This window comes from Gigantopelta aegis, chromosome 14, assembly GCF_016097555.1.
Source record: "Gigantopelta aegis isolate Gae_Host chromosome 14, Gae_host_genome, whole genome shotgun sequence".
Classification (NCBI taxonomy): Eukaryota; Metazoa; Mollusca; class Gastropoda; order Neomphalida; family Peltospiridae; genus Gigantopelta; species Gigantopelta aegis.
The window spans coordinates 28,025,641-28,053,154 of record NC_054712.1 but is presented as its reverse complement, the minus strand read 5'-3'; the positions used below and the strand labels follow the sequence as shown (position 1 = coordinate 28,053,154).

General features: G+C 40.1%; 1 protein-coding gene across 2 annotated transcripts; it reads right to left on the bottom strand.

The window, feature by feature from the left end:
• Positions 1-1,353: 1,353 nt before the first annotated feature.
• On the bottom strand, positions 1,354-27,514 carry LOC121388890 (UDP-glucuronic acid decarboxylase 1-like). Of its 2 annotated transcripts, none has more exons than XM_041520427.1 (2): positions 27,467-27,514; positions 1,354-3,092 (listed from the first exon to the last, which is right to left on the bottom strand). In XM_041520427.1, the coding sequence occupies exon 2, from the start codon at positions 3,069-3,071 to the stop codon at positions 2,088-2,090; it is 984 nt and encodes a 327-aa protein (XP_041376361.1). In that variant the 5' UTR covers positions 3,072-3,092; positions 27,467-27,514; the 3' UTR covers positions 1,354-2,087. The 2 variants fall into 2 exon arrangements, with proteins under 2 accessions (XP_041376361.1, XP_041376360.1); XM_041520426.1 differs by lacking the exon at positions 27,467-27,514 and adding an exon at positions 11,926-12,070.

Sequence of the window (27,514 nt, the reverse complement as noted above, 5' to 3'; positions counted from 1 at the left end):
TGGTGCATATAACAGACCCGTTGCTGCTAATCGGAAAGAGTATCTCATATCGTGAATAAGCGAGTGAAATTCACCACTTACATTTCTACACATATACTAAAAAGCAAAAGTTACTGTCATATGGATTATTTGGAGTAATACATTTGTGAATAGATTTATGAATGGATGTAAACCAGAGAAAATGTGCATGAAACAGCTCAAAGAAATGCAACCAAGCAGTTGTTGCAGCGATTGCATGCTTTGTGCAAAAAACATGGAATATTCGAGAGAAATCCTGTCCAGAGTTCACCGTAAAAGGCCAGACATTCAGTCGCAAATCATTGCCACTCTGTGTAGCCTTCAGAAGTTCATAAGTCAGAAAAACACCATTAGTGAACTATCTGATGCAATTTAGTCATGCCACGCTTCAGTGAAAATGACAGATGGCGAGTCAAAGGGATGCTTGAATCTGGAACCTCGCAGCGTGACGTCGCACGTGAATTCAACGTCCACGAAAACACCATATGGCACTTATGGCAACGATATCAACAAAACAACCAGGTCAGGGACCGTTCCCGTAGCGGCCGACCACCCGTGACAACCCCTCGCCAAGATACATGGATCGTAACTACGCATCTGCGAAACAGGCATTCCCAGGAACTTTCTCCAGTGTTTAGTGGCCTCAATGAGACGACAGTGCCAGGCCTGTATCAATGCTCAAGGTGGACACACTTTCTACTGACTGTGTGAACCCCCTCTGGTGATGTGGCTCATTTGCATATGGCAGGTGAGCCCTTTTCATGGACTATTGCTCGTTTCCATACCTTCGGACATTTCTCTTTCCATATTATAACGTTTCATACACAGCAGTAAAAACTTATCATCAATTATCTTTGTCTTTTGTGTGTCACAATAACTTTTGCCTTTTAGTATATTTATTTGTCTCGCTGGCCATAGTCTATTTAATTTTAGTGGTTTTTTTTTTAGCCCAACGACACCTATTACCCGTATTAAATATCTGTGCAGAAGAGAACCTCTCTAAACAGAATACATATTAAAACCTGAATTTGTACTTTGTCCATAAGGTGTCCGGTTTAGAGGAGTTTCACTACATATATACATAAATACTGCACTCCAAAAGAAACTATTGCTTAAATGTCAATAAACCTATTGCCATCACCTCGATTAATTTACATCTAATTTGCAAAGTTATCAAATTTTTAAAGTATGTGATCTGAAAAATATCACATACTTTGATTGGACTGAAAATGTAAGATATTATATATATATATATATATATATATATATATATATATATATATATATATATATATATACTTTTTCATATATTTTAGAAAATATGGCATTTTAAAAAGTGTATAGTTACTAATGGCGTTCAGTATATATTCAAATACATAAATATACTAAAACATGTTACACAATCAAACAAATATTGTTATAATAAAATAAACGTAAGTACATATTATATGTACTAGGACCAACATAAACATCTGAGTAATACTACTACTACTAATAATAATAATAATATCAATTACAACAATTTGTGTAGACAAATAACAATCTGTTTTTCCTTAAGTAGATACATATTTCCAGAGGCGTAGCGTGGTCTGAACCAAACTATCTTGTGTGTGTGTGTGTGTGTGTGGAGAAACGAAAATGCAAAAAAAACATCTACTGGTCCTTATTTAATTTTGTTGAGTATACTACAAACACTAGACCAACGATTTGCTAAAATTGATAATTTAAAGGCAGTCGCACTTCATATCATCTACTAAAGTGTCCAAGAAAATTAGCAACATAGTCGTCATAGTCTACAGAATGAAAATTCCACATAGATCGCTTACTAATAATCCAAATCCTAACAGTTTTGACATATATAATACCCATAGCATTCAAGGTTCAGGCATGTCCATCCTGGCCTCTGCCTCTGGTATGGCCAGTGTCTTGGTCCAAGGTGGAATATCGGATACGATTAAGTCTTTATGCCAAAGTGTGTAAGTTTTATGTGTCGTTTAACGATTATGAAATGTTGAAATGTTGAAGTAACCGATAATACATATTTTACACCGCCTATGTAGTAACTAGTCTTATATATTTCTAGACCGCGCAATCTCGCATTCGCTGATATTCGGCAACACTTTGAGCAAAGCACTGACACCTTCTTCTACAGTGATGGTGGATCTATAGCCCAGGGTCTGAATCTTTGCGTATGATACTTCGTAGTCACGCTTGTCCTGATCTTGCCCCGTGTTAGCTACCGTTATTTTGCAGTCGGGGACTCGTTGTTGGATTATATTGGCTACCTGTAGCTTCGTCAGGTTCATTCTGTTGTCTCCAACGTTGTAGGCCTGTCCCTGCATCGTTTCGAAGTTTACCAAGGCAAACACGAATGCACGTGCAGCATCCTTCACGTGAAGGAATGTCCGCCGGAAGTGACCTTCATAGAGGTCAAAATGTTTGATGGTCAGAGCCTTGTGGGTGAGATCGTTGACCAGCAGGTCAAGGCGGATACGCGGAGAGATTCCAAAAACTGTGGCAAGTCTCAGTGCAACGCCTCCATTGTCGAGAACTATCTTCTCTCCAGCAGCTTTAGTGCTTCCATAAAAGGACAGAGGGCTGATAGGTGTGTCCTCGGTGCAGATTCCTTCAACAGCTCCATAGCAAGACCCCGTGCTGGCGTAAATCAAGGCCTGGTTTGGTTCGAGCATGTCCGTGATATTTCGGGTACCTTCGACATTCACTTCGTATGCTTCCGTCTGATCTTTGTCGCAAGCGGGATAACCAACGATTGCCGCCAGGTGTATTATTCCAACCTTTTCGGAAATCACCTGCTTCAGTTTTGCTTTGTTTCGGATGTCTCCGTTTACAATGTGCACACTGGGGTGTTCCACGAACGACAGGATCGGTGACACTCCCCAGCTGAAGCGGTCGTATATGGTGACTTCATACCCGGCTTCCAGTAACATGGGTGTCACCATGGTACCTATGTAGCCCGCGCCTCCTGTGACCAGCACGTGACCTTTACTACCTTCTTCACAGCCGCAGCCATTGTTGCTTACATTAGAAGACATAGTTCTGCCAACTACTGAGAGCTGAAATAATAATAACATTGAAATTAGAACAAACAAACAAACAGACAAAAATAAATAAAGCTGTTTTTAATAATAGTATGCACTAGTCATTGAGAACTGGTTGATATCTTTAGAAACTAAACAGGGTTTGTTCAAACAGGCTATTACTTAGAGTTAATCTTTGTCAAAATTAGATCCTCCACCTCTGTAATGCTTCTTAATGCTAGGCTCAGACTTGCCCGAGTACTCTGACGGTAACAGAGCTAGACGAAAAATTGCTTCTGAAATGTTTGTTGATAGCGATGATGAAATAATATATTTTGGGTAGGAAAACCAGTTGAAACCAGTTTATTCATTAGTATTATCCAATCGCAAGTAGTCTTTTAACGAATGCATTTTGAATATGTGTTATAACAAAGATAAGTGTAATTATTTATTATTTCTAACGATTGCGTTCGAAGATGAACACTAACGACAAGAAACAGACTATTTATATACTCCAGCTGGAAATGCGTTTTACGATCAGAATGAATCAATAGTGAAAAAATCGAATCACTGGTTTAAGAGTCGTATTGAATGTGAGATGGATGCCAAACGGTCCTTCTGCGATTTGACTACCAGTACCAGTGGTTAAGCTATCGGACTACAGGCTGGTAGGTACAGGGTTCGCAGCCCGGTACCGGCTCCAACCCAGAGCAAGTTCTTAAGGCCACTACACCCTCTTCCCTCGCACTAACCACTAACCAACTAACCCACTGTCCTGGACAAACAGCTCAAATATAAGAGGTGTGCCCAGGACAGCGTGCTTGAACCTTAATTAGATATAAGCACGAAAATAAGTTGAAATAAATAAATAAAATGGAGTTAGGTATCTGCTTATAGCTACTGATATTCTATCAATATATGCGTGGGCCACACCACAAGTTAACAAAAGACAGGAGATGGTAGAAGACTTCAAAACTGTTTTAGAAGACGGACGAATACCTAAAACGGTTCGGGTGGACAAAGGTACAGAGTTCGCTGGAGTATTCAAGCAGTTTATGTCAAAAGAAAACATTAAACTGATTGTCAAACAGAATGAAGATATCAAAAGTAACTTTGCCGAACCGATGTAAATAAAACGATCTAGTTGACAATTACAACAATAATGTGCATACATCTCTGGGTCAGTAGGGGCCGGCTGATGTAAATAAAACGATCTAGTTGACAATCACAATAATAATGTGCATACATCTCTGGGTCATAGGCACCGGCTGATTTAAATAAAACGAATGAGATTGAAGTGTGGGGTCAAACCCATGTTAAAAAACTTCAAATGAACAAACCTTTAACACAGTTTTATTTTAAGAGGGTGATTTAACTAGAATCGGCTATTAGTGTAAATCATTCATTAAGGAGCAGAACTTGCAATGGACGGAGGAACTGTTTAAAATACATTCTAGAACACGTCGCCAAGGTATTCCAGTTTATAGACAATCTATATAAGTGTCCCCCCCCCCCCCCCCACACACACACTTTTTCGTTTAGCAAAAGCAACACCACCACCAACAAAAATAACAACAGAAATAACAAACAAAACAAACAAAAATTAAAAAGTTTAACCATTTTCATTGACATTCCTTTATCACACACACACACACACACACACACACACACACACACACACACGCGCGCGCGCGCGCGCGCGCCCCCCCCCCCCCCCCACACTTTTAAAGTCGGATTGACGCCCATGAACCAGAGGCTATAGTTTGAAGGTGTATTGATTGTGTCTCTTGTGGATTTGAATTTTGGAGAAACTGATAATCATGTGAACGATTTGCAAGTAGACAGTGTTGTGTAATTTGTGTGACAGCAGTCTAGTAGCCGATAGTTTTGTACCGCTAGACGTGTTGTGTAATTTGTCTGACAGCAGTCTAGTAGCCGGTAGTTTTGTACCGCTAGACGTGTTGCGCAATTTGTCTGACAGCAGTCTAGTAGCCGGTAGTTTTGTACCGCTAGACGTTTTGTGTAATTTGTGTGACAGCAGTCTAGTAGCCGGTAGTTTTCTACCGCTAGACGTGTTGTGCAATTTGTGTGACAGCAGTCTAGTAGCCGGTAGTTTTGTACCGCTAGACGTGTTGTGCAATTTGTCTGACAGCAGTCTAGTAGCCGGTAGTTTTGTACCGCTAGACGTGTTGCGCAATTTGTCTGACAGCAGTCTAGTAGCCGGTAGTTTTGTACCGCTAGACGTTTTGTGTAATTTGTGTGACAGCAGTCTAGTAGCCGGTAGTTTTGTACCGCTAGACGTTTTGTGTAATTTGTCTGACAGCAGTCTAGTAGCCGGTAGTTTTGTACCGCTAGACGTGTTGTGTAATTTGTCTGACAGCAGTCTAGTAGCCGGTAGTTTTGTACCGCTAGACGTTTTGTGTAATTTGTGTGACAGCAGTCTAGTAGCCGGTAGTTTTGTACCGCTAGACGTGTTGCGCAATTTGTCTGACAGCAGTCTAGTAGCCGGTAGTTTTGTACCGCTAGACGTTTTGTGTAATTTGTGTGACAGCAGTCTAGTAGCCGGTATTTTTGTACCGCTAGACGTTTTGTGTAATTTGTCTGACAGCAGTCTAGTAGCCGGTAGTTTTGTACCGCTAGACGTGTTGTGTAATTTGCCGATAGTTTTGTACCGCTAGACGTTTTGTGTAATTTGTCTGACAGCAGTCTAGTAGCCGGTAGTTTTCTACCGCTAGACGTGTTGCGCAATTTGTCTGACAGCAGTCTAGTAGCCGGTAGTTTTCTACTGCTGGACGTTTTGAGTAATTTGTCTGACAGCAGTCTAGTAGCCGGTAGTTTTCTACCGCTGGACGTTTTGTGCAATTTGTCTGACAGCAGTCTAGTAGCCGGTAGTTTTCTACCGCTGGACGTGTTGTGCAATTTGTCTGACAGCAGTCTAGTAGCCGGTAGTTTTCTACCGCTAGACGTTTTGTGTAATTTGTGTGACAGCAGTCTAGTAGCCGGTAGTTTTCTACCGCTGGACGTTTTGTGTAATTTGTCTGACAGCAGTCTAGTAGCCGGTAGTTTTCTACCGCTGGACGTTTTGTGCAATTTGTCTGACAGCAGTCTAGTAGCCGGTAGTTTTCTACCGCTGGACGTGTTGCGCAATTTGTCTGACAGCAGTCTAGTAGCCGGTAGACGTTTTGTGCAATTTGTCTGACAGCAGTCTAGTAGCCGGTAGTTTTCTACCGCTGGACGTTTTGTGCAATTTGTCTGACAGCAGTCTAGTAGCCGGTAGTTTTCTACCGCTGGACGTGTTGCGCAATTTGTCTGACAGCAGTCTAGTAGCCGGTAGTTTTCTACCGCTGGACGTTTTGTGTAATTTGTCTGACAGCAGTCTAGTAGCCGGTAGTTTTGTACCGCTGGACGTTTTGTGTAATTTGTCTGACAGCAGTCTAGTAGCCGGTAGTTTTCTACCGCTGGACGTGTTGCGCAATTTGTCTGACAGCAGTCTAGTAGCCGGTAGTTTTCTACCGCTAGACGTTTTGTGCAATTTGTCTGACAGCAGTCTAGTAGCCGGTAGTTTTCTACCGCTAGACGTTTTGTGTAATTTGTCTGACAGCAGTCTAGTAGCCGGTAGTTTTCTACCGCTAGACGTTTTGTGTAATTTGTCTGACAGCAGTCTAGTAGCCGGTAGTTTTCTACCGCTAGACGTTTTGTGTAATTTGTGTGACAGCAGTCTAGTAGCCGGTAGTTTTCTACCGCTAGACGTGTTGCGCAATTTGTGTGACAGCAGTCTAGTAGCCGGTAGTTTTGTACCGCTAGACGTTTTGTGTAATTTGTCTGACAGCAGTCTAGTAGCCGGTAGTTTTCTACCGCTAGACGTGTTGCGCAGTTTGTGTGACAGCAGTCTAGTAGCCGGTAGTTTTCTACCGCTAGACGTTTTGCGTAATTTGTGTGACAGCAGTCTAGTAGCCGGTAGTTTTGTACCGCTAGATGTTTTGCGTAATTTGTCTGACAGCAGTCTAGTAGCCGGTAGTTTTGTACCGCTAGACGTTTTGCGTAATTTGTCTGACAGCAGTCTAGTAGCCGGTAGTTTTCTACCGCTAGACGTGTTGCGCAATTTGTCAGCAGTCTAGTAGCCGGTAGTTTTCTACCGCTAGACGTGTTGTGCAATTTGTGTGACAGCAGTCTAGTAGCCGGTAGTTTTCTACCGCTATACGTGTTGTGCAATTTGTCTGACAGCAGTCTAGTAGCCGGTAGTTTTCTACCGCTAGACGTGTTGCGCAATTTGTCTGACAGCAGTCTAGTAGCCGGTAGTTTTGTACCGCTAGACGTGTTGATTTACCAGACTGTCCCCGATATGAGTTTAATACAATGTGGAACATCCCTGTTGTAGTGAAGGAGCGTGCCTATGTCGAAATACATATAAAGACCGCATCAGGCACTACATTATCATTTATCAAAGAGAAGACGAGTGTGACACTACTATTACGACGTTACCCATGTTTAGAGTAATTTATTATGGATAGAAAACTTTACATTCCTGATGTGAATAAATGGTTACAGCATTTTGATAAACGAACAAAGAATGTTTATATTAAAAAAGAAAGAAAAAAAGAGAGGATTATATGGCGAAGTGTCTATATGTTTAAGAAACATTACCCTCTCTCTCTCAAGAATGAAATGAACAAATCATATATGAACTGCGGAACATCAAAGTAGCTTTGATCATTTCTGATATCTTTGTGTTGTCATAACTAACCCGCTTTATTTTTCAAATCATTATTAGTCTTACGATTCAGTATGGGACGTTTCCTACCCCACCTAGCATCTCTTTTCATTATTTAAAAAAAAATACAACCCCCCAAAAAACCGTTATAAATAAGTACGTTTCAAAACTCCCGTCCCAGCCAATACCCCACGACTTATCTATGGGTAAGTGAATATAAAAGAACCCTTGCTTTTTTGGTAAGAGTAGCCCATTGAGTGGCGGCAGCAGGATTCCTCTCTTGGTCTTTGTGGTTCTTAACCATATGTCCGACGCCAATATAACCGTAATGAAAATGTGTTTGGCACGTCGTTTAATAAAACAGTGAATAGTTAAGAAACACGAATAGTTAAGAAAGCATTCCCTTTTAACTTAATTTTTTTGATACCTGACAAATATTTTTATGCTATTAGTTTATGATGTACGGGTTTTTTGTGTTTTTTTTTGCTCCATAGTCATTTTCGGGATAATAAATAAATAATATTTAAATAAATAAATAAATAAATCAGTCAATGAGTCAATGACTCTATTTGTCACAGCTGTAATCAGTCTTTGGCTGAAAAAGGAAAATATACATTTTGCACGAAATGGACAACGAAACTTCAGTGTATAAATGATATCCAAGTATTTTTCAACAGTATAATCTTGTTTATAGTGACAAGACAATGATAGACGTGAGGATGTAAATAACCTGGCTAACATGTTTTGAATTGATCTCTAAGGCATTGTTTGATAACTTGGGAAGTTATTTCTAATACATGACGTCATCTCAAGCTTTGAAGGTCGGTACATTTCATACAAAATAGATTTGGTTACGAACAATTTTAACCAATATAGGTTGGACTGCACCAATCATTTCCCATAGGCGACAATGTTAGCGTTTAAGGCTAAATATAGTATACGCAGCGTTACAACCCACATCTCACACACACACACACACACACACACACACACACACACACACACACACACACACACACACACATTTTACAAGCGATCAAAGTAAGGATTTGAAGGACCTTTATTGTTTATTTATTTATTTTATTATTATTTTGTTCACTTAGTATACACGGGAAGGAGTGTTTCAACGACGTACTCCGCATATAACGAGCGAGAAAAACACCCAATACCGCCACGTCGTGGACTACTCTATTCAATTATACCACAGTTTGACACCCAATACCGCCACTTCGTGGACTACTCTATTCAATTATACCACAGTTTGACACCCAATACCGCCACGTCGTGGACTACTCTATTCAATTATACCATAGTTTGACACCCAATAGCCGATGTATTTTTCGTGCTTAGGTGTCGTTAAACATCCATCCATTCATTCATTCTATTCAATTAATTAGTAGTAAGGGATATTTTATATTCTCCATCCCGCAGACAAGATTGCACATACCAAGGCCTTTGATGCCAAAACTATGGAGTATGAATGGAATGAGACACAGACTAAAGGACCATGGCCACATATTATATAAACGATACGGTATTCTTTTAGCTCTATATCGATGATCACATGACAATACAAACATAAACGATTTGACCCCGATAGCATACAAGCATTCATTTCTGTACGGCATTTATTGTCCTGAATGAGAAAGTGTCTGTGATAAACATATATACAAAAATTGTCCTGGTATTCTGTCCATTTTTTTCGGTAGCGATTTTCTGTTGTCATTGCCTAGACTGCGTTATGTTCTAGCATTGAGCTTTGTCTCCCACACTTCATAAGATGCAACAATTCTTGCAGTTTACAATTGAGTGTATTATGATTTACTAAATGCTTTTGGAAACGAAAGCAATATTTTGTTTCACGACATATTTTAAAGCTGCAGTCCCTGGAATATTTTTTATTATTTAAGCATATAGAATAGATGATTCAGTTCTGTTTGGTACATAAAAGGTCCTCCGCATCGCTATAGTTTCGCAATGCTCGCTATCTACATTATCTAGGTCAACTACAAACGCAATGGCCAGCTTTGTTTTTCTTCATTTAGCGGGACGCCAGTAGAATTGGGACTTTACGTGATTTGCGCAGGCGCTGAGCTTCTCACGTGATTTTAAACAAATTTCACTGTCTTCATTGAGGGGTCGTCTCATATCTCAAAGCATATTTATATTCATAGAGGTATGGTACAACACCTTTCCAGGGGTCGGTGGGGGATTTGCCTTGAAATTTTGAGAGAGAGAGAGAGAGAGAGAGAGAGAGAGAGAGAGAGAGAGAGAGAGAGAGAGAGAGAGAGAGAGAGACAGAAACACACACACACAGAGAGAGAGAGAGAGAGAGAGAGAGAGAGAGAGAGAGAGAGAGAGAGAGAGAGAGAGAGAGAGAGAGAGAAAGCGAGAAAGCGAGAAAGAGAGCGAGAGAGAAAGAGCGAGTGAGAGTATAGTTTTCAAATGAGAGAGAGAGAGAGAGAGAGAGAGAGAAAGAGAGAGCGAGAAAGAGAGCGAGAAAGAGCGAGTGAGAGTATAGTTTTCAAAAAAAAGTAAAGTTTGTTTTATTTAACGACGCCACTAGAGCACATTGATTTTTTATCTTATCATCGGCTATTGGACGTCAAACATATGGTCATTCTGACACTGTTATTAGAGGAAACCCGCTGTCGCCACATAGACTACTCTTTTTACGACAGGCAGCAAGGGATCTTTTATTTGCGCTTCCCACAGGCAGGATAGCACAAAACATGGCCTTTGTTGAACCAGTTATGGATCACTGGTCGGTGCAAGTGGTTTACACCTACCCATTGAGCCTTGCGGAGCACTCACTCAGGGTTTGGAGTCGGTATCTGGATTAAAAATCCCATGCCTCGACTGGGATCCGAACCCAGTACCTACCAGCCTGTAGATCGATGGCCTGCCACGACGCCACCGAGGCCGGTATATAGTTTTCAAATGAGAGAGAGAGAGAGAGAGAGAGAGAGAGAGAGAGAGAGAGAGAGAGAGAGAGAGAGAGAGAGAGAGTGAGTGAGTGAGTATAGTTTTCAAATAAAATGTGCTGTAGACTGTGACCCAGATTCACGTTCACGTATTATAGATGTTTACTTGAGTGACACACTACCATGTTTGAAACCGGGGAGCCCCAATGTATCGTCAACACAGATTCAAAACACCTATCAGGTACTCACTGGGTTGCGTTCTATCTTAACAAAAACAAAGCAGAGTTTTTCTATAGTTTTGGACAACTGCCTGAATATTATGATATATAGTTTGTTACATTTCTTAAAAAGTATTGTACATCTTATATTTACAATAGTAAATCCATTCAAAGTTTTAAATAAAAAACATGTGCTTTTCATTGATTGTATTATCTGTTACAAAAATGTAAAACTCAACGGATGATTAACACAATTATGAATCAGTTCGGTGGAGATAAGATACAAAATGATGTATTTGTATCCAATTTTATATGTAAATACTTTAGATACTGTACGCAATCATGTTTTCCATGTATCTCACAACATATTATAAACTATAAATAATGCAATATATTACAACAAATATGCATTATGCTGTAATTTAGTAATACATCGATGTGAAAAATTAAACGGTGTTTACTCCAGCATTTTATTATAATTGTTTACTCGAAAGCAGATGAGTAATCATTTCAAAATAAAAAAGTGACTGTTGACGATTAGAAGTTTGAAGGGTGGGGAGTAGGGTAAGTTAAATATTTGATTTTTAACTGGGGGTGTGCATCCATTTTAGATGCATCCACCCACTCCCCCACCCACAATCCCCGCTTCCACATCTAGAAAATATGTTATATTTGTAGCTATAAAGGTGCCTGCAGTTTGTCGTGTCGTGCAGGATATTAGCTCGAGTCTCCTCTAGCCCTCCCGTGTATAAACTCTAGCTCTCCCCTGTTTATACAGGGAAGGGCTATAGGACACACGAGCTAGCAAATATATTAGCCCGAGTACTCTGACGGTAAGAGAGCTAGACGGACATTTGGACAGCTATCAAGACACTTATTCTCGTAATGTTGAGTGTTGGTAACTGTCAAAACGCCCGTCTAACTCTCTTACCGTCAGAGTACTTGGGCTAGCAGTATATTAACCAAAATATGAACGCAACATGCGAGCCAAAATTAAAAGAGTTTTCCAAACCTACCTGAATGTCACTTTGTTATACTTGATTACTAAGTAAAATAGATATATTTAAAACTTTTTGACAGTTTTTATTTTGTTTTACTAATAATTTAAGTTACTACGATGTTGTCGACTGCTGACTCCTAGTGTTCTATTCCAGATGTACCCCAAACCAATAACGCCGAGGGTGCTATATTTATGTCACATGACGACGTGTACGATGCAGGCAGTTTTCATTGTATTACGGCTAGTTGGCTAATAATATGTAAAAATAGCGACTGATAACAAATAGAATGCTGCTAATGGGCGAATAACAAAAATATATACTGATAAAACGTTCCAATCAGTGCATGACGACTGGTATACATGAAATACTCGTAGGAGAGAGAGAGAGAGAGTTTATAGCCTCCAGTGAAAGGGCGGGGTAGAGTAAGCCATATTTTTTACCTTTACCACAAAAAAATGTGCCAGAAGTGATTAGTGAGATATGCGGTATGGATGGTCCATACATCACCATGGTAATTCATGACTACAATTGGACACGTCATCTATCGAAAACAATAAATTCAGTTGCTTCACTTAAAATGTGTTTTCCAAATATCCCCAGTGAATCAATGTTGAGTAGTATGTTTGTAAGGGTACTATACTCTACGTGGACGCCCTCTATATCGGGACAAGTGTCCATATACACCACAGCCGAGTTCTTCGCCACGGCTATTGTAAACCGAGGGCTGGCTATTTTTATTTAATTTCATTTCAACTTATTTTCGTGCTTATATCCAATTAACGTTCAAGCACGCTGTCCTGGGCACACATTTCAGCTCTCTGGGCTGTTTGTCCAGGACAGTGGGTTAGTTGTCAGTGGTTACTGAGAAAGAAGAGGTGTACTCTTACACCTACCTATTGACTCGTTAACCCAGTACCTACCAGCCTTATGTTCGATGGCTTAACCACGACACCACCGAGGCCAGTTGTTGTAAACCGAGGGCTGGATATTTCTTTTATATTTTATAGGTAGCGGTACACCAAATAGTATCTCACGGGGTCAAAGTTCGAAGTGCACCTAACTATTAATAGCACAGTTAATACTCCCCCCCCCCCCCCCCCCCCCCCCCCCCCCGTCCTGCCACTGGTGATAAATGTGACGGTGTTTGCTGTCATAAAATGTTGTAGTAAGAAATTATAAACTTCAGGGTGATGCGGGGACATCATTACCGCGAAATTGTGATATTTGGATAGTCTCAAACAATGCAAACCCCATTTTTTAGCATTTATCTGTGTATATAATCGAACAAAAATGTAATCGTTTGATTCATAAGTGATGGAGGGGAAACACATTCTACGAGACTAAAGTTTGTGAATGAAATAAATAAATCGGGAATGTACGGAAAGTCGTCGAATTATGAACTACATGGAAAGTTAACTGGAATAAAGAGGAAACGGTAAACACACTTTTATACTAAGGATGGTTACCAGATTGATATACCTCCGCATATATTCACAGGATCTAATGCAAAGTCTTTGAGAGTGTAATAACACCTAAAGATGTATGTAGTTTTTGCACTCAAGTAGGCCTATATAGTAAATAGAATAACAAGGTCAACAAATACCTAGCTGAAACCTGGATTTGCAAGTGAACAGTGAAAAAAAAAGAAAAGAAAAGCATTACTTTGCATTCAATTAAATCAGGACACTGTTAACATCAATGTTGAATCGACAAGCCATCAAGTGTACTCGGGTTTTTTTGGCGCCTGTACTGGCGTACGCAGTACTATGAGAGTATATAGATGAAGTTGGCGCCTGTACTGGCGTACGCAGTACTATGAGAGTATACAGATGAAGTTGGCGCCTGTACTGGCGTACGCAGTACTATGAGAGTATACAGATGAAGTTGGCGCCTGTACTGGCGTACGCAGTACTATGAGGGTATACAGATGAAGCTGGCGCCTTTACTGGCGTACGCAGTACTATGAGGGTATACAGATGAAGCTGGCGCCTGTACTGGCGTACGCAGTACTATGAGGGTATACAGATGAAGCTGGCGCCTGTACTGGCGTACGCAGTACTATGAGAGTATACAGATGAAGCTGGCGCCTGTACTGGCGTACGCAGTACTATGAGAGTATACAGATGAAGTTGGCGCCTGTACTGGCGTACGCAGTACTATGAGAGTATACAGATGAAGCTGGCGCCTGTACTGGCGTACGCAGTACTATGAGAGTATACAGATGAAGTTGGCGCCTGTACTGGCGTACGCAGTACTATGAGAGCAGTACTATGAGAGTATATAGATGAAGTTGGCGCCTGTACTGGCGTACGCAGTACTATGAGAGCAGTACTATGAGAGTATACAGATGAAGCTGGCGCCTGTACTGGCGTACGCAGTACTATGAGAGTATACAGATGAAGTTGGCGCCTCTACTGGCGTACGCAGTACTATGAGAGTATACAGATGAAGTTGGCGCCTGTACTGGCGTACGCAGTACTATGAGAGCAGTACTATGAGAGTATACAGATGAAGTTGGCGCCTGTACTGGCGTACGCAGTACTATGAGAGTATACAGATGAAGCTGGCGCCTGTACTGGCGTACGCAGTACTATGAGAGCAGTACTATGAGAGTATACAGATGAAGCTGGCGCCTGTACTGGCGTACGCAGTACTATGAGAGCAGTACTATGAGAGTAAACAGATGAAGTTGGCGCCTGTACTGGCGTACGCAGTACTATGAGAATATACAGATGAAGCTGGCGCCTGTACTGGCGTACGCAGTACTATGAGAGCAGTACTATGAGAGTATACAGATGAAGCTGGCGCCTGTACTGGCGTACGCAGTACTATGAGAGCTGTACTATGAGAGTATACAGATGAAGCTGGCGCCTGTACTGGCGTACGCAGTACTATGAGAGCAGTACTATGAGAGTATACAGATGAAGTTGGCGCCTGTACTGGCGTGCGCAGTACTATGAGAGTATACAGATGAAGCTGGCGCCTGTACTGGCGTGCGCAGTACTACGAGAGTATACAGATGAAGCTGGCGCCTGTATTGGCGTGCGCAGTACTACGAGAGTATACAGATGAAGCTGGCGCCTGTACTGGCGTGCGCAGTACTACGAGAGTATACAGATGAAGCTGGCGCCTGTACTGGCGTGCGCAGTACTACGAGAGTATACAGATGAAGCTGGCGCCTGTACTGGCGTGCGCAGTACTATGAGAGTATACAGATGAAGCTGGCGCCTGTACTGGCGTGCGCAGTACTATGAGAGTATACAGATGAAGCTGGCGCCTGTACTGGCGTGTGCAGTACTTTGAGAGTATACAGATGAAGCTGGCGCCTGTACTGGCGTACGCAGTACTATGAGAGTATACAGATGAAGCTGGAACCATACATCATGATTAGTTCTTTGTAGACAAAGCACTTGACAGTGAGTCATGGCTGCATACATCATGATTAGTTCTTTGTAGACAAAGCACTTGACAGTGAGTCATGGCTGCATACATTTGTAACTATCATATCTTCTTTTGCAATCAATTTTGTGCAGATATACGATACTGAATAAGATATTGGCAACTTAATAATCGCTATATACTAGTATGTTACAGCTTCCAGAACACAATTTTTAAATATTTATATTGTTTCAGTGAATTACTGGTGAATATATATATTAAATGAACTATCCTGAGTTAGACCCGTAGTAACATATTTCTTAATTTAAAAAACCCAACACTTTTTAAAAACTGAAGTTATATTCTGAATGCAGTTTATTGTTTAAAATATAATTTTCAGTTTATCGAATGTGTTTTTAGTCGCTCTAAGGTTTGTAGTAGCTCAATTTTCACTTTTCTTCATAATGTTTTTTTTTTTGTACGTACGAAATTATTGGAGATAAAAATAGTTGGGGTTTTGGGGTGTTTTTTTGTTTGTTGATTTATAAAATATTTTGGGCTACCTACAGACACTGACATTTTAAGCAAGAACATATATTTACAATGTAATTTTATTTGTTAAAATAGTCTGTTAGTCGAAAACATGTTATAATGACAGCAGTCTCTTTAATACAGATTAGTTTGTTTTAAATACCTTTGGTTTTAAGGAGAAATACCTTTAAGAATAAGAACGCTAGTCCAGTTCGCCAACTTATTCAGAGCCCGAGTAGGACAGTAATAGCCTGACTTATTTCACTACAGATGTGTGAAACATTTATTGGATAAGTTTCATTACATTTCCAATGTATCCAAATCAGGTAGAATACAAATACAAATAATATAGCAACTGTATAGGCAACTTTTTCAGATTAGTTATATTACAATGAACAATGTTGTGAATTTTGGCAACTATTATGGATTATCATCTGAAATAATTTTGTTTACTATATCCCACACTGTTCTAGTGTATCGAATTGAAATCTTTGATCCCCAAAACATATATTTGGACATCAAAACCATCTTCATACGATAAGCAGAAGCTGAAAAATACAGCCCACTTGGTGCGCGGTCGGTCTAGGATCGATCCCCGTCAGTGGGCCCGTTGTTCCAGCCAGTGTACCACGACTGGTGTATCAAAGGCCGTGGTATGTGCTATCCTGTCTGTGGGACAGTACATATAAAAGATCCCTTGCTACTAATGGGAAAATGTAACGGGTTTTCTCTCTAAGACTATATGTCAAATTACCAAATGCCGATGATTTAATAAATCAATGTGCTCTAGTGGTGTCGTTAAACAAAACAAAGTTTGTTCCAGATCATTGATCTTACCACATTAATGGAAAACACAGCAGAGTTTGTGTTCCATTCTAATTTCCTATATTTGTCTTTTAATGTTTTGTTTTCCTTTTCCAGCTGATCGTTTCGAATTTCCAGTGTCTAATTTCTTAATTCTAGCTTCTCCATCCGTTCACTGATACTCGTTAATATGTCTTTTTTTGGCACGTTCTAGTTCAGATTTTAGATAGTCTTTTTTAATCATATTTTCGGAATAACAAAACATTTGACACGAGTAGTTGGGGGGGGGGGGGGGGGGGGGGGGGGGGAGGGAGAGGGATTCATGACACAACAGCCTACATTAAATAATACTTGCAAAAACCTATATTACTGCCTTGACGTTAAAACAAAGTCCATAAATAAAGAAAAGTGAAACACCTCTAGACTTACCTGTGTCTGATTTGATCGGTGACTACCTGTATGGGCTGCTACACGCTATAAGATTACATCAGTGGAATGACTATGAATATTACGTACTATTGTTAAGCGTAAGTCCAAACGCAGAATCTTATTATCCGTTGTCCACTAATTAACCAAACGCCTCGTTGCTATGCAATGCATTATTGGGGATTACAATTAATACAATGGAGGGGTACTTGTTTTGGGGCGAAATGTACAGACGGTAATTTAATTTAATTTACCGTCCACCGTGGTGTCGTGGTTAAGTCATCAGACATAAGGCTGGCAGGTACAGGGTTCGCAGCCCGGTACTGGCTCCCACCCACAAAGCGAGCTATAACGACTCAGTGGGTAGGTGTAAGGTCACTACACCCTCCTCTCTCATTAACCACCTACAATTAACAACTAACCCACTGTCTTGGACAGACAGCCCAGATGGCTGAGGGCTATGTACCCAAGACAGCGTGATTGAACCGTAATTGGATATAAGAACGAAAATAAGTTGAAATGGAAAAAAATGAATTTAATCGAAAAGTTTTGTTTTGTTTAACGACACGACTAGAGCACACTGATTTAATTTTGACACGTAGTTTTCAAAGAAAACCCGCTACGTTTATTTTTCCATCAGCAGCAAGCGATATGACATCCACTTTTCCCAGATATCAATTACTTAACGCTTTTGTAACAACGAAAACTTTCCTTCGACCTATTTTTCGACTGAAATATTTAGAATATCCGGGTGGCCAAGTAACGCTTCGTATAAAAATCTACTTTTTCTTTATAATATAATGTGTGTGGGGTGTGGGGTGTGGGGTGTGGGGGGTGGGTGTGACGGTACATGCTCTTAATTTCTTTTCGCCTGTGGCGTTATTTTTTGTTTTAGAAGGCCGTGTGCAGTTCCAATGCACTTAGCCCAGATGGGCAATTTGTTACGTAATGCCTTCGCGCGATCGGGCATTCTAATACACACCCAGAGCAGGTGTGGAGGCCATGTGGCTAGTAGTTACGTGATATCTCCGGTAGTGCTGTTTATGGCCAGGAGATTGCTCGCGGTTGGCGACTGCCAGACTGACGATCAGAGAGAATATACCGACTCTGGGAGAGGTGGAATATCAGATGATAAGATTCGGTGCCGCGATTTACCCCCAGGCGATATTTCGATTTATAATAAATAGCTAGTGTTTTAGAGTTATGAGCAGAAGCTAAAAGGACGGCTCCCAGGGAACGTAGTCCGTTGGACTTTGGTAAATATTTTATTTCTGCTCTGTTGTATAACCTTGATGTGATTGATGTGACTTTAAATATTTTAATACTGTATTATACCAATATTCTTTAGACAGTGTCTTCGGTCATCTGACGAAGTAAATCGAAGACTTTTTGTTCTAACATTATATGAGTATTTGGTAATATAAAGCTTAGCCAGTCATCCTAGAAGACCTAGGTAAACTGTAGGTTATTGTCTTTATTGTGATAGGTACCAGTATTAATTCTGTGTTACAAGGTTACTGAATGAGTAGTTAAGGGTTAATTAAAAATTAACCAGTTAGGAATAGTGTGGTAATTCCTTTATTAATTAAGTTCTCCTGGCAGCGTTTCTCAATTATCACACGTTACTGAACGAGTAGTAAGGGTTAATTAAAAATTAACCAGTTAGGAATAGAGTGGTCATTCCTTTATTAATTAACTTCTCCTAGAAGCGTTTCTCAATTATCACACGTGTGGGTGTTGTGTCACGGTGAAGTGATTCGCATATTGTGTAACCTAGACACCTAGAGATTAACTAATTAAGTGATCAGTTCTGGGTTGTTATTATTGTTGTTCTTAATTAACTACTACGGCTGTACATTTGTCAGCGTAGGTTAATACAGATTCCAAAGTGTATTGTGTTTTTGTTGTGTTTCTAGTGAACTAAACGTGCTATAATAATATATACTTAATATATAAGATCGTATCTCTGATCATACCTACCGGCCTCGGTGGCGTCGTGGCAGGCCATCGGTCTACAGGCTGGCAGGTACTGGGTTCGGATCCCAGTCGAGGCATGGGATTTTTAATCCAGATACCGACTCCAAACCCCGAGTGAGTGCTCCGCAAGGCTCAATGGGTAGGTGTAAATCACTTGCACCAACCAGTGATCCATAACTGGTTCAACAAAGGCCATGGTTTGTGCTATCCTGCCTGTGGGAAGCACAAATAAAAGATCCCTTGCTGCCAATCGGAAGAGTAGCCCATGTAGTGGCGACAGCGGGTTTCCTCTCAAAATCTGTGTGGTCCTTAACCATATGTCTGACGCCATATAACCGTAACTAAAATGTGTTGAGTGCGTCGTTAAATAAAACACTTCTTTCTTTCTCTGATCATACCTAGACGAGCCAAAGCGGTTTTGAACTGCCGTTACAGAGAGATCTAATAGATATACAGTTAGGAGAGAGATTGGACAATCGTGTTTTATTCAGTTACGGGTATTATAGAATCCCCGTGACAGTGGGGGTGGAGTATCTGTTCATGACACAAGTCTACGTTTCTTTCTGTAGTGTGTGTATTAGTGATTAATATCTGGATTTGTAAATTCGGCCCCAAATGTTTGACATTCAATAGCCGATCTTTAATAATCAATGGGGACTGGACGTAGCCCAGTGGTAAAACGCACGCCTGATGATTAGTCGGTCTAGGATCGATCCCCGCCGGTGGGCCCACTGGACTATTTCTCGTTTCAGCCACGACTGGTATATCAAAGCCCGTGGTATGTGCTATCCTGTCTGTGGGATGATGCATATAAAACATCCCTTGCTGCAAATGAAAAGAAATGTAGCGGGTTTCCTCTCTATGAGTGGCGGGGTGTAGCCCAGTGGTAAAGCGCTCGCTGAATGCGCGGTCGGTTTGAGGTGCATATTAAAGATTCCTTGCTACTAATGGAAATAAATGTAGCGGGTTTCCTCTCTAAGACGATTTGTTAAAATTACCAAATGTTTGACATCCAGTTGCCGATGATTGATAAATCAATGTGCTCTAGTGGCATAGTTAAACAAAACAATCACTTTTCCCTCTCTATGACTGTCAAAAATGACCAAATGTTTGACATCCAATAGCCGACGATTAATAAATCAATGTGCTTTAGTGGTGTCGTTAAACTAAACAAACTTTAATAATCAATGTGCTTTAAAACAAAGGTTAACTTTAAACGCATGAACTTATCCCCGTTGTCCACTGATTAATCATTGAGTCGTTGCCCCGTAAGGCCTTATTGGGGATCACATACATAATATACCATTTCCGGCGCGGATCCAGGATTTTGTTTTGCAAAGGGTGAGGGGTTGACATGCAACTATTTAAATGCAAGTGGCGAAGCTTTTAAAGGGAGTGGGGAATCTGAGGGGTCTATTCCAAAAATGTTTTAAAAATGAAGTGCTTTAAATAGTATCTGTATCCAACCATTAGACTATAGAACACAAGCACACTACAAAGTTTGTTTTATTTAACGACACCAATAGATCACATTGATTTATTAATCATCGGCTATGGATGTCAAACATTTGGGAATATAATGTTATCTAGCATAATGTTAAACAGTTTTGTATACATTGGTTTCACATTATACTCACAATGAATTTTATATACACGTACTCGTTTGTGATATTGTCGAGTCCAGAAGTTTTTTCCATTTTACAGTTACTTTATTATCCGCCGCAATTTGCACCATCCGTCCGACTGGGAATGTTTCCGGAGCATATCTCCAAAACTGTTTTAAGACAACTTCACGAAACTTCGAATCGTACACATATTAATCTAGTGGTTTGGTACTGCCTTTTGCTATATAAGGAGATTTTCATTTTCGATACGTTTTGTTACCATGGAAACAAACAGCCAGAATGACCAAATTCACTGTTTTCGAAGCACAACTCCAAAACCGTTCGAGATCACTTTACAAAATGTTGTACACGTATTTATCTTGCCGGTACTGGGCTGCGAACCCAGTATCTACCAGCCTTATGTCCGAGGCCGATATATAAATAAATAATTAAAGCGTGAGATATTAAATTATCTCGTTACAAAACTTCTGTATAGATGAAGTTAATTAACCGGATTCTTGTCAGTTGCAATGGATCAATACCGAATAGATTAACCAAGTTAATTATTTAACAACAAAGAAACAATGACCTGATTAATTTTGCCACCAGTTTCATAAGAGCCTAATTAATGTATTGATATTGTAAAGTACACAGTTGTAGTTGAAATAATCTGAATACTAGTATTTGTATTTACAACTTTACTCTACTCTGTAACATCACGGAATGCATATATATTGTTAATACATCTAATTGAGTACTTCACTAATTTATTAGGTAAGTGCAAACATACTCTTTTTACCTTGTTTCGATAGCTTCTTTTGAGCAATTGTTGTATTGAAATGTCATTCCTCAATATATCAATCATCTCTAAGCGCTGTTCTTTTATCATTTTTATTTCAACTTATTTTCGTGTTTATATCCTATTAAGGTTTAAGCACGCTGTCCTGGGCGCATACACCTCACCTATCTGGGCTGTCCAGGACAGTGAATTAGTTGTTAAATGTTAGTGGTTAGTGAGAGAAAAGAGGGTGTAGTGGCCTTACACCTACCCACTGAGTCGTTAAAACTCACCGGTGGGAGCCGGTACCGGGTTGCGAATCCTGTGATGATGATTATTCGGATGATGATTGTGATGATGACTTTAATCTACTAGTGTTAGGCCTAAAAATGAAAATGCAAAAATAAAATGGGCATGTCAAAAGATTCTTCATTGTAAGGATGATGATTGTGACGATGATGATAATGATGATGATGATAATTGATGATGATGATGACGACGATGATGTTTGATGATGATGATGATAATTGATGATGATGTTTATAATGATGATGATGATGATGTCCACAACGATGGTCATTTGTTGTTTTTGATGTTGATTGAGGAATAAAGGAGTAGAACTTAAAGTAAAAAAAAATAGTCAGTAGTTTATGCTGTAGTAGTTGATATTTGATAACAGGGGAGCTGAATGCGGGACGATCGGGCATACTGACGCATTGAGTAGGCCAGGAGCATTAGCTAAAATATAACAAGCACCCAGAACAAATTAGTAGAAAGCTGAATTTTTCATGAGAGCTCCAGAAAACCATACCTAGGCCAAAATCATAAAATTCTGCAAATTCTATCCTGTGGCATTAAAAAAAATTCAAGATGGCCGCCATCACATCAGAGAAAAATGGGTAAACTCCAAAAGCATCATAACTGCTCAACCATCAGCCTTAGAACAATAATTTTCATGTGTAAATTCATATTTGATGTGTACTGAATCCAATGAAGCTATATACATTTGTCTTGAAGCTGAGTTAATTGGCATAAATCCAAAATGGCCGCCGACGAGACCAATATTTGGCTTCGAAATCAAAATATTTGCAAAACTTTATAACTATATACTACAGAAATGTTATATTTGCATCTATATACTATAAAAGAGATTCCAATAAGCAATTAAAACCAACTTTTGACTACTCATAATTAGCTTATATTAGCTTGTCTGGGAAGTCTAATCAATAACATCAGTGTCTGCATCAATAGCATGAGAATTTGTACAGATGTGTCCACCACAAACACTATACAAGAAGGTGCACTCCAACCCGGCCTTGTGTAACAGCCACATCGTTTTCCACACCCTCCCTTATAGGCACAGGATATCATTTTCGGCACTTTCTCTGGAGCAACCGGCCTGTTATTTTCCATTTGAACAAACAGTCCTTCCCTGTACTGCCATCCCCATTCAGTTGGTGACAACTCTTTCGCCTGCCATTGCTGGACAGTATGGTATGCTCTAAAGCTATGATATTTTACAGCTACTGGAGTTGGAGCGAGTGATTCCAACTTAAAACCAGATGAAGATAAAGATGCTTTATGGACAGATCGAAAATACTTGACATAACGATGTTTGTTCAGTGACTTCGATCTAACTGCTCCAAATAGCTTTAGCAGAAATAACTCTCCAACACTTGCTATATCATTGTGAGTGCTGTTAGACTGAGAAAAGACACTCAAACAGTCCCAGTTGCCGCCATCATCAACCTGTGCAAGAGCCTTCTTCTTTCGTTGATTGTAGAGGGCAGACACTGTATCACACCCTGTGATTGTATGTAAAAACACCAGGTGTTGTTTGACGTTGCTAAACGCTGCTTGAATTTCACCTATACAGTATACTTGCAATGGGTTGTGCCCAGAAAGCATATAGAGATCCATGTTTGAGGTGGCATGTGCAACCATCATCACCAGCAAATAGGTACATTTTGTGTTTTGGCAGTATCCATAACAGTTGATGCAATCAACCAGTCAGCATGTGCGATGCTATGCTTCACAGTCAGACCTACTCCCTCAATTTTTCCAGTCAATGTTTTGACAAACGATCTTTATTTTTGCCATTCCCCTCACCAGAAAATTTTAAAAAATTTAGATGTGGTTTTCATTTTCAAATCAAAAACTATATCAGCTGATGTGTTTTGCTGTGTTCATCGCTGTTCAGGAGATTTTGTTGAGGTTGCACTGCCATATCCAGCAAACACTAAGAGAGTCTAGCCCATAGTGTTGAAGCACATATGCTACATAGTGGTCACAGACTTGGTCATATGTGGCATCAGTAGGCGAAGGCATTCTTTGGAGGAGGTGACCTCCATTAAGGATGAAGCGTGCGTTATCAGGAAGTTGAAGGTGAACACTTACTTTCGACTTCAGGATGTTACCAAGAACACTCTTCGTGTTTTTTTCTCATAATCCCTTTATCAAATAAAGAGGGTGGCTGTTTGGCAAACTCGTGAAGGAGATAAGCTTCCGCTTCATAACTATCCTTAATCACACTTGTAACCCTCATGAATAACAATGCGCTATTCACCTCCAACTGGACACCACGGATAGTGATACGTTTTTGGTGACACTTATGCTGGTCACTCTGTCGTTTCTCTTCACCTTCATGTTGACATACGTATGCCCAGTAAGAGCCGAAGCAGCTTTTATGCCAAGAGCAACAGCTTGATACGCACTGACACACTTCCCAGCAATGACACCACTTGCTACACAGATCAGCGAGTTAATGTGCTCTCCATAGAAGAATGGAAAACGCATTTCCAGCCAATGGAGGAAGGTTTCATCGTCTTTTCTATCTCGGGCTGTGCTACTGGTATGAAGGCATGATTATCAGAGGTGTTACTATGCACACCCGTAAAAGTTTCCAAGGCATCACAGATCGGGATACAGCGGGGCATAGCATGCACCCATTCGTCAGTTTGCTGTCAGTAATTCCTCAACCATGTGTCATACCTCCAGAAGTTTACAGCAATTGCATCAAATCGTTTCTATTGTTTGGTCACTGAAGTTTCCACTCCAGAATTTTTCTGTTCTTCAAATGGTAAAATGATCTCTCTTTGTGAAGGCATAATACTGCTCAGCAGACATGATATCCATCAGCCCTTTCATCTGATCAAGGTAGAGATGGGCCGATCTTGCATATGCGAGGTGATCAGCAGCATGGAACAATGGGATCATTTCACTGACTACATGAACATGTAAATCCCAATCCCCAGTGCGCTCTGCTCAGATGAAAGACCTAATGAGGGACACTTGTTTCAAATATTCCAACCCAAAGTTTACTCGTTCTACTTTGAGTGGCGGTATCTTCCATCAGACTATCCATATGTGTGAGCTTTTGGACATATTCATCATTGTACATAAAGTCAGTGGGACATTGACCATCCAGCAGACATTTATGTATAGCCTGGAGACATCCAGGTGCCTGTAGTAATTTGGACACAATGGCTACTGATGACAAAAGATGAGTGCAGAGTGCACAAGCATACGCATGGCCTGTGATCATATGGATGACAGTATTTGGAGCATAAACGGTCGCCCACAAATCTTCTAAACCACTACCACCCATTACATATCCAGTTGACCCCATATACGACATGAGTAAGTGAAATACCCCAAGCCTAATAACAATCTTAGTGAGCTCTGGGAAAAACGATATTACAATACCAATTACCTTGATGTACAGGGGTTGGTCAAATGTGACAGGACAAACCAAGTGAATGCTTTTCGGACAACGTTTGTGCAAAACACAAAGCAGAATAGATAGTTTCAGGTTGAGATGGGTCCTGATTAATGAATAACAAGATCTGAATATTACTTTTCTCATGATTATCTCCGGTCACAGCATATTGCATGAAGCCACTCCATAATGGACATTGTGAAACAGGGATGCCAAGTGAGAAACTTGCTAACCAGATACTATCCAAGCATTTGGACACTTTCAGGAGAGGTGGGTTTGGTTTGGGAAGTTAAAGGGGCCCAATCATGATGGACTTCAATTATGGGGCAATGGGTGTTTTGTACACTTTGATTTTACTTTCAAGTTGACCTGTTTGGATAATAGTCATGACTTTCTGAGTTGACCTAGGAATGGCAGGCTGGTCTACTTTCTCACCTGTAAAGGTAACACATGGAATACCACCCAGAAAGTGCCAAGTTGACCTAGGAATGGCAAGCTGCTCTACTTTCTCACCTGTAAGGGTAACACATGGAATACCACCCAGAAAGTGCCAAGTGCCATGACCTGTAAGGGTTCTAAAACTGAAGTCAGCATTATCAAATATAAAACTTACAAGATCACCCTCAATATCATACAACTGCTCATCTGTAAGAAATGCATCATACAGACGCTGAACCTCTGTAATCATCTGCAAATGACAAGCTACTCAATATATCATCCAGTTCTAGAGATTCATACAAGTTGGGTTCTATCTTCTTCATTTATAGTATTAGAAAACAAACTGTAAATGCCATTTAGCTAATGCTATGCATATTTGCATATTTGTCCTTATATGGGTTGGTGGCCATTTTGTTTATTGAAAATGAAATGGAAAAATACTAGCTAATCCATCAGAAGATACTCCTACAATGTTAAAAGGGTAAAGTATTGTTGCCCAACAAAACAGTGATAGTGAAATTAGTAACATATTTAGTTTCCTGGTCAAATAATGTTATAAAATAAGAAAACGAAAATTTATACGCAAGGTCAAAATCCACTTACAAGGTCATAATTCACAAACGTGCTGAACAAAAACAGACATTTTGTGTTTTGCCCTATCTCCATTTATCAATATTTTGTTTGTAAAACCCCTCTTCAATTTAATGTATTGTGAATTATGTATTATTATAGCTCTAAAGTAAAGAAATGCCTGGTTTTATAGCCTATTATTAGCTTTGTTGGTAGCCATCTTGGATTATTTCAGATGGAATTGAAACATATTTCCACCCATTGGATTCAGCACACTCCAAACATGGATTTACATATTAAAATCATTGTTCTGAAGCCTGTGGTTGAGCAGTTATGATGCTTATGACGTTTTCCCATTTATTACTGATGGCCATCTTGAATTTTTAAAAATGCCACAGGGTAGAATTTGCAGAACTTGGTGATGTTGGTACAGGTATGACTTTCTGGAGCTTTACTGAAAAATTCAGCTTTCTACTAATTTTTTCCAGGTTATATGCTAATGCTCCTGGCCTAGAGATCCTCGGAAGCTCTATGGGACAGGAGCTCTATGCGGTTCTTTAACGACGCATATGCGAGTTACAAGGCGCGACACGCTGACCAGCAGAACAGCGGCTGATAAAGAAAGATGGCGGCGACCAAACCAACACGTGTAGCAACAACGGGCGCAGCCATTTTGTACCATCTCAGTGAGTACGCCCTCTGGCGAGCTGGTGATTACGTAATACTTAACGCGTAACGTCAGGAATGAGCTTTAGAACTAGAGAAACACAATCTACCTGTTTTTTGCGGGGTGATAAATAGTCATACATTGCAATGTTCTGTAATAATACACATCCCAGTAAGCCAGCAATAAGTATATCCAGCACTATATATATTATTTTTCAATACAAAATAAAATACCATTGTCAAAGTAGCTACACAACAAGTCGAAACAATTAACAATGTCATGAGCGTCGTGAGTAGCTTCGTAGGAGCTGTGAATCTCTAGCGACCAACGTACATATTTCGTATAAGATGTTAAAATGGCTGCGAAAAACGGTCTACTAAAGTTTACATCGGAATGGTTTAAGACCAAAAGCAGTGAAAGATTAACTTAGACGAAGTCTCTGGAGCTGCCTGTCAAGGGTATTTTAACAACGCAAAATTAAAAGATTCATACAATAAAATTAACTTCAGTGGAATGTGTTTTTTTACTTTTAACAATTAGAATTATAGTGAAATACTCACGCGGATTTCCAGTAATGTTTAATTCTCCACATGTATCAGTATTTAAAATTTAATAAAATATGCCTCCCCTTCCCCCTAAAAACAACAACAAAACCCCTAACTTACATAGACCTTTATCACAGCTCTATTTTCCTCTTGTACCACGCTTTGGTG

Bases quoted from the DNA above. Each gene is read 5' to 3' on its own strand.
- LOC121388890 (XM_041520427.1), bottom strand. From the start codon at position 3,071: ATGTCTTCTAATGTAAGCAACAATGGCTGCGGCTGTGAAGAAGGTAGT.